Here is a 12,822-nt window from a genome sequence, read left to right as displayed (position 1 = left end):
AAAGAAAAAAAACCTACCAAACTATTGACTGTCATAAACATTGAAAGCACTTATGCATCTCATTTAATTTTCATAGTAGTCTTACCAGGACAACACTTTTCATTGAAGAAACAGGTGTAAAGCCACACCTGTAATAAAGGGGATGTTCACTCAGTGTATTATATGCACAGTCTAACAGATACGCATGCACGCGTGTAGAGTTACAAAGAGAGACTGAGGATGGAGGAGAAGTGATGAATAAACCTGTGTTGTCACAGGCCTGTCTTCCTCCCACTTAGGTGGGACCAGGAGGATCAGAAGAGTAGCGGTTATCTGTGGCTATTCAGTCAAGTATGAGGGCAGCCTTGGGTACATGGCACTTTAATAATGATGATGATGATAATAATAATGATAATGATGGAAGACAGGGCTACAGGCTTTCTAGCTCTGAAGCCTTGGCCCTCATGTTAAAGAGCCACCTGCTCTCAGTTCCAAGCAGGGCGTCTTCTCCCCACTGTGTGACCTCAGCAATTGGCTGCTGACGGCTGCAGGCCACCTCTAGTCTCTAGTGAGGCCCAAGCAGAGCGAAGTGATCCTGAGGGAGAAGAACTGCCCGTTCGTTCTCCAGCAGTCAGTCAAGTTCTGATAGTCAAGAGTGAACCCGGAATGAAGGTTGTTATAATAAATGAGTTTTGTAGTCACGTCCTGTGACTTCTCTCTTCCACATGTTGCACTTTAGAGAAAGGAAATGGGCGTAGAAGAAAGAAGGAAGAAACATCGAAAGCTTTACCGAAGGAAGAGTGCCAGGGTTTAATTTCTGTTTACATAGCACTTGTCATTTGTTCATAATCTGCACTAATCTTCTGAGGCATTGGTTCTCAAGCTTAAAATTGACCTGGAACTACCTGGGAGGGTTTACGAATTATCCATACCTTGGTTTCACTCCCAAATATTATGCTTTCTGTGGTGAGATAAAGCCTAGCATAGGGTTGATGCTCTAGTACATAGCAGTTCTTAAGGGCCACTGTTGAGACCGAGGGATGCAGAGGTAAATGCTTACCAATGGGCTAAACCAAGACAAAACAAAAGCTGTTCTTGGCACATGGGTTGATGTTCTGATAAAAGCATTAATTGTTTATCATTGCATGGTAAGTATGGGGTAACATTAGGTATGGTCTTTGAAGAGTGCATTCTTTATTCTTAGTGATCTTCTGTTAAAAACTTGTAAAGTTGATAATGAAGAATTTACTCCAAACAAGATCATGTATAACTGAACTCAACTGAACTTGGATTCAATTTGGAAAATAGACTTTAAACATTTTTCCCTTTTTTTTTTTCATAGAGGGAAATTGAACAGTCTCTAAGAATCTGTTGTTGCCTTAAATTGAAACCCATTGGGCTGCTATATAGCAAGAATCAAAATGTTTGATTTCTTTGTTTTCAGTTAAAATGCATTTTATGCTTTGCTAAAACTTTTAGGTAGTTATTGTCTAACTCTCTGAAAATGATATTGCTAAGTAGCAAACATTGGAAGTCCTTTAGAATTGTCTTCTAGAAACTACTTTACTAGTAAATTTTCAAGGATTCTGCACTTGTCATTAGCACATTTCTTTTTTTCTTCCTCAATATATGTTTTTATTTAAATTAGAAACATGCATGCTTCACATGTCAATCCTAGCTCCCTCTCCCACCCTTCCTCTCTTGTTCCTCCACTAGTCTCTCCCCTCCCCCCAGCCTCCTACCCAATCCCCACATCATTCCCCAGGGAGGGTGAGGCCCTCCTTGGGGGGATCTCCAGAGTCTGTCATTTCATCCAGGGCAGGACCTAGGCCCTTCCCCATGTGTCCAAGCTGAGAGAACATCCCTCCATATGGAATGAGCTCCCAAAGTTCATTCGTACGCCATGGTGAACACTGATCTACTACCCAAGGTCCCAGAGATTTCTGAGGCCTCCTCACTGACACCACATTCATGGAGTCTGGATCAGTCCCCTGCTGGCCTCTCAGCCATTCATTAACATGTTTCTGTTTGAGTCTTTGTTCTGCTCGGTGTCCTGTACCACAGTTATCCTAATTTTGTTTTTTAGCAGGTGAAGGAAAGGAAAGTATACTGAGGAGTTTTTAGTTTGCTACTCAGGAAATAGTTTCTCATTTTTGAAGATGGAAATTCACATTGTGCTTGAAAACTAAAAACTCTCCTTTCTGCTTTTAGACCAACAGCAGCAGAACTGTTGAGGCACAAATTTTTCCAGAAAGCAAAGGTGGGCATTCCAGCTTTGGAGTGTTTTCATCCATATGATACTCCTAGGGCTCATGTTATATTCACTGTTTTAATTTGCATTCTTAAAATGATTGATTACATTTGAAGAAATGATGATAGATAAAATAATTACTGAAGGCATTGTGCATGCGGTCTTTGGTATGTAAGGTAACTTGCCTTGGGGACTGGGGTGAAGTGCCTTTCACATAAGAGTGAAGACCTAAATTTGGTTTCCAGAAGCCATAAAAAAGTGAGTCGTGGGCTGGGCGTTGGTGGTGCACGCCTTTAATCCCAGTACTCGGGAGGCAGAGGCAGGCGGATCTCTGTGAGTTCGAGACCAGCCCGGTCTACCGAGCGAGTTCCAGGACAGCCTCCAAAGCCACAGGGAAACCCTGTCTCGAAAAACCAAAAAAAAAAAAAAAAAAAGTGAGTCGTGGAGATTTGGCTTGTAATGCTTCCCGAATGGGAAAGTGGAGACAGACGGATCCCTAGAGTCTTTGTCTAGTAAGACTAGGCCAGTTGGTGAGCCTCAGGTCTCAGTGAGAGAGCTTTTCTTAAAAACAAGGTAGATGCTAGGTGTAATATACACACATGCTAATACATCTACAAACATATGGATAGTTGAATAGTTCTTTTTTCTGATTCTACAAGCAATTTGTGAACAGTTGAGCTCCCTTTGGGGTTTAATGCCTGAATTATTAAATGCCCATGTCCTAATCATAATGAATTAGTACATTTGGAAATGTAGGGCCAAAAAAGAATCTATGTAGTAAAGGGAGGTTTTCATAGGAAATGGTTCCTAGTATATACCAAAAGTACATCCAGTTGAAAAATGATGCAAGTTCTGTATAAAAGACTTCAGTATAAAAAGATGAACATTTCCCCATCTCTTCACAAAACAGTTTAGTTATGACATATTTATTAAGATTGACATGATTGTGTTAGTGCTTTGTTCAAGAAGAACTTCTGGTAACTGACTTTTATTTTCCAGAATAAAGAATTTCTTCAAGAAAAAATATTACAGAGAGCACCTACCATTTCTGAAAGATCTAAAAAGGTAAGTGAGGAGTGTGAGGGGCTAATTCGGTTTTCTTACGTTGCTTAGAATAGATTTGCAGAGGTTTTTTGTTGTTTGTTTTGCATTTGTAAAGTGGGTGCTATTCTGTTCATAGAAATGAGGACTGTTCATTTTCAGCCGTGTGAAAGCACTGGTCTACCCAGCAGCAGGCACCTGTCAGCTGTATGCTCAAGCATCTTCCGCTGCCTCCTAGCGTAACACGGTGGCCTGGATACAGCTGCTGAGTCAGTTCTAACCCTGGATGACTGTTTCCAGCTTCCCACAGTGAGCTGGGGAGTTTACATAGATAGCACTTACATCATGGGGTGTAAGAAACACTGCCTCCTCAGAACTTTGCTCTTAATTTGAACATAATACATTGAAGTCCAGTTTGGGCAAGCTTGATGTTTGCCATTCGCCACAAAGAAAATCCCCTATTTCCTTACTCCTTTCCCCTTAAAAGAGTAGCCCATGTGAAGGGAATGCTTGCTGAACCATGGATTTCTGTTGCTCATGGACTAGAGGGAGAAGGCACAGGGCACTTTGGCTGATACACAGTATCCATTGCAGCCTCTCCCACACCCCCCAGTACCCAGCACCAATCCCAGGGTTGGGGCCTAGACTAGTTTGTGACCACTGAGCTACATTCCTTGCCCAGTGTGGGAAAGTTAAGAGATTCCTGGTTTTCCTGTGAAAGCTTGCCTGGCTCCTGAGCTCTTGAATCTGTGAAGTATAATTTATAATTTTGGATTAAAAAGTTGAAACTGGGTATGACGGTGCACACCTTTAATCCCAAGACTGAGGGGACAGGCAGGCCCATCAATATCACTTCAACCCCAGCCTGGTCTATAGTGCAAGTTCCAGGCCAGCCAGAGCTACACAGTGAGACCCTGACCCAAAATAGGAAAAAAAGGTTGAGAAGACATTGTATTCTTTACCTTAGGTTTGTTTATGGTATCCGTGAAACCTCCTTTCCTCCCCCTTTTAATGTCTTGAGATGCTACATGTTAGATTTCCCTCCATGCCTTAACGTAAAAAATATTACTGGGGTTCAAAGTAAAGGAGGGTTGAGGTTAAAGTAGTACATACAGCAGCTTGAGGGTCAGAGGTGTGAGTTTGTATGCATGCCTGCCAGGGTAGTAGTGATCTCGTTAGTGTTTCATGTCGAGATTCCTGCTCCATGTTCACACAGCACTAGCATCATTCACATGCCTTTCTTTTGCTCAGGTTCGGAGAGTGCCAGGCTCCAGTGGCCGTCTCCATAAGACAGAGGATGGAGGCTGGGAGTGGAGCGATGATGAGTTTGATGAGGAAAGTGAGGAAGGGAGAGCAGCAATCTCACAGCTCAGGGTAAGTTCATCTAACTGGTAGACTCCTTAGCTGGAGTTGTCTGTGGTTCTTGTTGCAGCTCGATGAGCTGAAACAGGAGAGAAGTGCTGCCGATGGGGTCCTGCAGCAAAGTAGACAGGCACGGTCTCTCGGCGGGATGCGTGTAAGATGCATGAAAATGATCCGTCTAGAGGTGGATACGGGGAAGTACTGGATGGTACCAATGGCTGGGTGCTGCTGAAGAATAGTGAACTAGAAGGCTTGCAGCATAAACTGTGTCTCTGCAGCGTGGCACCTTTGTGTGGAGGGGAGTGTGGACTTCTGTAGTGGTATATGCTGGATTTCTTGTTTGCCCCTGTGTTTGTATGTGTGCGTTGGGGCCTTCCTTTTCCTTTGCATCATCGTTTTTGACTCAATTGTGTACTGATAGATGTCTCTACAGATGCCAAGTGTTTGAGGGTATTGTTCCCTTGCCTGCTCAGTACCTTTTTACTTTTATTTTTTTGGTACACCACCATTCCCAACACCCTTATGACTCTTGATTGTTTGTCATTGAATTTTTACTCACCTGGTAGATTTTTAGTATAATTCTTTTGTATAGATAAGTTTGTGTTTTTTTGTTTGTTTTTAATTTTTGTTTTTTGAGACAGGTTTTCTGTGACTTTGGAGGCTGTCCTGGAACTAGCTCAAACTCACAGAGATCTGCCTGCCTCTGCCTCCCAAGGACTGGGATTAAAGGCATGTGCCACTAATGCCTGGCCTGTATAGTTAAGTTTTTAAAGCCTTGTGAAGCGTGAACTCACAAAGGTGTAAGAACCTATTTATTAAGGGTTGCACTGAAAAGGACAAACTCACAGATACAGAGTAAGACTGAAGCCACCTCTGATCCTGTGCTGCCTCTTCAACGCTTAGGTCCCCACCACGCCAGGCATGAGCCAGAGCACGAGAAGAGGGCTTTGCCTACTCCAGCTTTTCATCCCTCGTGTAGCACCCTTGACCTCGCCGTAAGGCCGGTACCCTTAAGCTATTGGTGGAAAGAATTCCTACAACTCTTCCCCCTTTTGTCTAAATAAGAAAGGCTCTATACCCAGTACAAAACTATACAATCAGAACAAATATCAAGTGTGGTCCAGGAGAAAGATAGGGTAATAACATGTACAAAACCAGAACTACGACCAACATGAACAACGTCAAGCAAGAAACACATTCTAAGTGTCCAGACTATAGGTCTTCGGCAAGTAGCAGAGATCTTTCCAGTAGCTGTCCTATCCTAAGAAATTATAAGTCGTGTACCTAAAATGTCTTAACTAAGATATGAGAGGGCGGTAACTGTGACTGTCTAGTCTTCAACTCCATCAAAGACCTGAGAAGGACATAATATATTACGTGAGTAAGCAGGAAGCGCAAGCAAGCGACTTCCAGAAGGTGCAAGAAATGACAGAAACAAACAGCTGGCTGCCTCTGCAGCGTTGTGGCATTCAACTTTGGATGTAGGCTTAGAGTAGCAGAGCAGGAAAATTCTAAAGATTGTCTTACCCTGTCTTGGCAGGGTTCAGCGGTCTCTTTTCCTTGTATCCTGCTTGTCGAGATTGGACAGTGTGCTTACTGCCAGCAGGTGAGGCAAAGGAAAGTTCTTTGCCTAGTAGGCCAGTTTGTCTAGAAGAAAATAAGCACCACATGGAGTGTCTTCCTTGCCCGTACTTCTCTTGGGAGTAGCTCAGTGTTGTCAGAAACAGTCATATGTAACATCAACAGAATTCTAATTATCGAAACATTTAAATGCCATATTCATATTCTATAGGTCTTTGAAGTGCTTGAAGATTACCTGTCTATGTGGAGTACATCCCTGTGCATCTAGAGAACCTAACTAGCAAAAGTAGGACAAACATGGGTGTCTATCTGCAATTCTTAATAACATATGTGCTTAAAACCAGAGCTTCACAAAAAAAAACAACCAGAGCTTCACATTATAAAAATAAACAATCTGTAAATAGATGTGCAGCATGAGGACAGTGACCTTGAAGTTGTAATAATATATAAAGTATCTCGATCAGAGGTAGAAAATGTATAATGCAATATGAGAAAAATATCTTTAATTTGTATCAATATGTAAAATATACATACAGTATGACAAAAGTAATTTAAATTTGTGTACCAAAATATTGTAAACAGAAATACGAACATAATATAACAAATTTGATTTTTGAATTTGTATCAATATAAAAATTATCTTAGACAGGAATTCAAGAATAACTTATTATATCAGTGTAAATTGCCTGTAACTAATAGTTGCTAAAATAGTCTACAAATCAATACACTAATCTACCTTATTATCCTATCCATTCTCCTTTTTCTATACCAAATGAGATTTCTGAGTCTAATTATTATTATTCTGCTCCCAACCTTATAATAACTTATAACTAACCCTGAGGAAAAAAAACAAAAACCATTCATCTCAACTGTAGAGAGAGGGGTTGTTATTTTCTTAGAATTACTTCCAGCTGTCTTGGTGTTGACGATATCTCTATGGGATCCAGTTTAAAAAAAAAAAAAAACAATGTTTAAGTCTCAAGGACTATCTATAACAGATAAACCTGAGTAGTAAGGCTTATCTGAAGTTTTGGCTAGAGTGTTGTAAGACAGTGGACCATCTCAGCTAGCCAAATTGAATTGTCTTGAGTAGTCCTTAGTCCAAAGCTGATTGGGAATGATATTTATCTGCTTGATGGCATCATTATGAATCAGGTGGAATACTTGTTGTGGGGCCCAATTTCTTTCTGGAGACCAGAAATTGCTGCTAGGAAAATGTATTGTTCAGTGTGGGAAATGTAAACATTATTAATATCAAAATGGAAATTTTTAATTTTTCATAGGCATATACCCAAAGAAAAGTACTAAAGAGACAAAAATAAGTATGGGGAGAAATGGAATTTCGAGGAGATAGTGGAGTTTTTTACAACACTAGTCCCTAGAGTTTTGGTTTTCTTCTGTCCCACACCAGATGGCTCTTTTTTTTTTTTTTTTTTAAACAACATGCTTGGATTTAGAGGAGAGCCATGCTCCAACTCCAAAGCCAGCTTTGATTTTTAATTGAGTCAGGTCTATAACTTTTCTGAGAAGTAAAGACATAGATGCTTAGGTAGAGAGATTTTACCATGCAGAGAATATTGGTACCATAGATCAGATTTTTCTTTGCTTGATGATTCTTTCTGGATAGCTATCCTTTCTTTACGTGTCTAGATGTCCAAGGTCTTTTGACTTCTTGAAGATGGGTGTTTCTATTTTCCTGTAAAGATAGAGCAGAACCCTGCCCTGACAGTTGTGAGGTTTCCTTACAACTTGTAGGATTGTCACATCTTTTCTCCTTATCAAGAGGTTTCTCCTGTTTGAATTGAATCATAACTAATTTTGTTTGTATTCATAGTTTTTCTTCTCCTGGTGAAACAGAAGCAAAACCCCTTCCTTCCTCCCTTAATGTAGCACATATCCTGGTTTACATGCTGAGGTCAACACAGACTGATTTAACTCAGAAGTTTTTTCTATTGTCCAGTGTTTCTTTCCAGCTTCTGTGCCTTTCTCATTACCCTTAAGAAAAGTTAAGGTTATTAAGGCATTGCAGTCTACCTCTGGCGGTCTTGGTTCCTCCTGTTTATTAAGCTGTGTTTTTTAATTTTTTTTTCAATTTAAATTAGAAACAACTTGCTTCACATGTCAATCCCAGCTCCCTCCCCTCCTTCCCCGCCCCCCTAACGCTCCACCAAATCCTAACTTTATTCTCCAGGGAGGGTGAGGCCCTTCTTGCGGGCTCTTCAAAGTCTGTCATATCATCCTTAAATTACTTTAGTTATGGCTCTCGGGTCTTTCAGCATTCTCCATTTTTATGATTTCTTTCTTAATAACAAATACAGGAGATTCCCGGGGCTGCTTCAGTATGTTGAGCATTTAGCTGCTCTTGAACCAGCTGTTCTAAAGCCTGTAATTTCTCTGATGTCATAGGCCGCACAACCCTGATAGGTTTGTCAGTTAACCATTTTGAAGGAAGGGCCATTGGTACCTCTGAGAGTTTGACAGCTGTTGTACCCTGATTTTGTACAGCCGGAAAGGCTGGTGACTGTTGTTATAGTGCCTTATAATATTCTTCCCAGAAAGACGAGTTGGCATACGGCCCATTTCTGAGGCTAGGTATTCCATTGCTGTAACAGATCAAGACCTCATAAAATTACTCGTAGACTAGCCACATATGGCCTCAGCCTTCCTCTCTGTCCTTGTGGCTCCATGCATTAACCTATCTTGTGCCTTGTTATACATGAGATAGGGTTCCGGCCCTAGGAATTGAACATGTACCTCCTGAAGATGCCAATGCAGATACCAAGATTCTGGAGTAATAGTAGTCGCATCTGTACCTGTGTCCAGTAGTCCCTCAAATAGAATGTTATTTATTCATGCTCTTTGCATCTGTACCTGTGTCCAGTAATCCCTCAAATAGAATGTTATTTATTCATGCTCTTTGCTTTGGTCTTGACCACTTAGAGCAGTCTGCCAAAATATACGATTTCTGGTTCCTCCTGGAATTTTTTTATCTTCCACAGCTGTTCTGTCATCTAGAACAGTATGGTGTTTTATAATAGGAACTGGACCATGTTCAATTTGGGGGTGTTCCACAGTGCCCCGCCCCCAGGAGTTTCCTGATAGATAAGTGTTGTCTTGTTTGTCTCCTGTGGATCTACATTCATTGGTCTAATCTTGCTCTTTGCTGGATCTTCTGCATAATTCAGAAGGTTGGGGCCTTATATTTGGATGATTCCTAGAAAAACTATTATTTCTAGGAATGCCCTGTCTACAATTTCTTCTCAGATGGCTTATTCTATCACAATTAAAACATTTGGTATTTTGATGGCTCTTTAGGCCTTTGGAAATGGCGTCTCCTTCCCAGGTCTCATTACACTTTAAGAGGCTCAATATTGGCTGTATATAAGATCCATTTGTCTATGGGTGCTGATCTGACCTTTAAAGGCCCAAGTGTCTTTTTGCATCCTAAATTAGCATTTTTGAAAGCCAAAGATTCAATGAGTACTCGCCTGGCTTCTGGATCTGATACCCCTATATGCACAGCTTTAGTCAATCTTTGCAAAAGGTCACTAAAGAGTTCTTTTGAGCCCTGTCTAACTTTAGTGTAAGACTCAGTTCTTTTTCCTGTCCCAAGCATTCAAGGCTGCTGTGCAGTCCAGGGACAAGATCAGCATAACAGCTCTCACCAAGGATTTGATCTTGGGAGAACGCCTAACGTCTGATCTTACCTTGATGCTCAAGGGCCTTAACTTCCTCTTTTCAATAGCACGCAGGATACTGGGAGTGCCAGGGAATGGCCCAGATGACAGCTGGAAGCAGGAAGCTCCAGGATGTCCACAGGCTCTTGGTCCTGCACAGGGGCTAAGGAACACTCGGAGCTGCCTAGCAGCTAGGAGTGGCCCGCTAGATTTCAAAGGGGATCTGAGCTTGGGCTCAGAAGGGCATAGGTAGCACCAGTAGCCACAGAAGTTGGACGTGGGTGCCATGCTGCTAGCTGTGGGTTGTTGGGTTCAACCCCACATTGGATACAAGGTGAAGTATGAACTCACAAAGGTGTAAAAACAGATTTATTAAGGGGTGTAATGAAAAGGACACACTGACAGATACAGACTAAAGCCACTGCTAATTCCATATCACTTCTCCTGTCACTTGGGCCTCCCACCACACCGAGCATGAGCCAGAACAAGACAAGAGGGCTCTTTCTCCTCCAGCTCTTCATTGATTGCATAGCATCCCAGGCCACGCCCTATGGCCGCTACTCTAACGCTATTGGCAGAAAGAATTCCCACAACAGCCTTGCCCATGAAAATTGACAAATATTTATTAAGCATCAAGCTTAGAAAAGTTCTGCGAAAGTTACAAATGTTAAACATTTATTTCTCTTCATTAATTTTGGATAGTTTCTATGCTGTCCCTCAAGCTTACTATGGTGGTTTGAATAGGTACAGCCCCCATACACCCACCCGTGTGTTTAAATGCTTGGCCGTAGAGAGTAGCACTGTTACGAAGTATGGCCTTGTTGGAGGAAGTGTGTCACTGTGGAGAAAGGCTTTGAGATCTCCCATGCTTAAGCCATGCCCAGTGGGGCAGTTGCTTCTGCTACTTTCAGATCAAGATGTAGAGCTCTCAGCTCCTTCTCCAGTACCGTGTCTGCGTGCGTGCCACCATGCTTCCCAACATATCAATAATGGACTAAATGTCTGAACCTGTAAGCCAGTCCCAGTTAGATGTTTTCTTTGTAAGAGTTGCTGTGGTCATGGTGTCTCTTCACAGCCATAGAAACCCTAAGACATTTCACTCACCATTTCTTTCTCATACCTGCTGCTCATCCTGTGCAGACTGTCTCATGTCAGATGCCCTGACCAGCAGGGCACAATGGGATTCGAGCCCATGGGAACCTGGAATGAAGGAGACAAGAAACACGAGAGAGATGGACAGCAAGACAGACCTTCCAATGAAGCTGTCGTTTAATGAGAATTCTGTACAGGCTTACATAGGGGGATGTGGCACTGGCCATGGGGTGGGGGAAGTTGTTAGACGGAAGATGCTGGGAAGTGAGGCATGGGGCTGTTGGGGCGGGAAGGGTTTGATATGCGATGGGCAGGAGATCTCACCAGGGAGAGCAGGTGTTAAAGAAGTATTGCTAGGTGATGGGTTATCTGTATGGCGCCAGGCCAGCTGTGGGAAGGCGCCTGAGTTTTGGGAAGTGCCTTAGGGTAAGAAGTAGATTCAGTGACCTGGTTCCCAACAGTCAGGCATTGCAATAATGGAGAAGTTTATTCCTTTGCTTTTCATGTTTCCACATAACTGTCAGTGTTTAATATCAGACATTTATATGTTGTTTCCTTTCTTATTTGTTAAGTTTTTGTGTTGTGTTGCTACTTAGTTTTTCAAATATAAGTAATACAGCCATGGGACACCATTTGCAATGCTCCTTTGGTGACGCTGGTGTGCCTGCCACTTCTGTTTGCCTCAGTGGCTGCTCACGCTGTCACCCAGAGTACCTGTCTGCTTTGCTCATTAGTGCTAGACAGGGTGAATTTATTTCACTTATTGCTTTCCAATAATTTTGTGATTTTATGGTTAGAAAAATTTAGTTAACTTGTAAGGTAATAGGTTTCTTTGTGATACTTTCAAAATGTATCTACCATATTTTGTTCTTATCTTCCCTACTATCAAAATCTACTTCCTTACTTCATTATCCTCTTCCGGAAGTCTCTCCTGCTTCTATATCACATCACAGTGCATTTCTCTTGATCTGCTTACGTGGCTTGGGTGCTATGGTGTGTACGTCCTTTTTCTAGTTCTCACTCTCTGCCTCCCTCCCGTTTAACCTAGAGTCTCCATACAGCAGAACTGTGATTATATAGTATTTGTCTGAGTCTTGCTTATTAACATTCTCTGCAGTTCCATCCATTTCTTGAAAATGCACTCGTTCTGTGTCTTGGCTGTTGTAACAGCTCTAACCCTGCAAGCGCACACATCTCTTGAATTCCATTTTGCATATGCACAGGTGTGGTGTGTCTGGACTATATGGTAGCTCTGTTTGTTATTTTTGAGAATCCCTTAAAAGTAATTAAAAATGAGAACTCAGAGTCATGAGCTCTGCCTGCACTTTGTTCTTGATGCTATGGTCATGCTCCTGTCCTTTTCCCGTTGCCTTCCCTTGTTCCCAGGTCTTGTCTTGCTGGGGTCCCTCCTCCTGTTCAGTTTCCATGCCACACACATTCCATTGTTTACCCCTCCCCCAGTCTTACTGGCCGTGCAAACGCAAATGAAAATTTAAGTCTAGGCACATATGTACGATTTATTTGTCTTTCTAGGGGTATCTGGTTTCATAATGATTTCCAGTTTACTCGTTTTCCTGCAAATGCCTTGCTGTCTTTCTTCATGGCTGAATAAAATTCCATCGTATACTTACCACATTTATTTTATCCAATTTTCTGTTAATGGACATGCAGCTGGATAACATAGCTGCAAACATGCTGTGCAAAAAATTTATAATAGAACTTTGAAAATATGTGGAATAACTAGCTTAAAGCCTTAGATTTGGCCTATGATCTTAGGAATATATATATATATATATTTTTTTTTTTTTGGTTTTACGAGACAGGGTTTCTCTGTATTGT

The 12,822-nt window shown here is 41.7% G+C and overlaps 1 protein-coding gene across 1 annotated transcript in view; it reads left to right on the top strand.

The window, feature by feature from the left end:
• Oxsr1 (oxidative stress responsive kinase 1) overlaps positions 1–12,822 on the top strand; it is a 77,044-nt gene that overhangs the window by 49,277 nt on the left and 14,945 nt on the right. Inside the window, 3 exon segments of the mRNA XM_040739861.1 lie at positions 2,191–2,239; positions 3,230–3,295; positions 4,523–4,645. Coding sequence (XP_040595795.1) covers positions 2,191–2,239; positions 3,230–3,295; positions 4,523–4,645 — 238 coding nt within the window.

The sequence above is a fragment of the Mesocricetus auratus genome, unplaced genomic scaffold (genome assembly GCF_017639785.1).
Source record: "Mesocricetus auratus isolate SY011 unplaced genomic scaffold, BCM_Maur_2.0 Super-Scaffold_100691, whole genome shotgun sequence".
NCBI lineage: Eukaryota > Metazoa > Chordata > Mammalia > Rodentia > Cricetidae > Mesocricetus > Mesocricetus auratus.
This window is presented reverse-complemented; position numbering and strand designations above follow the sequence as displayed.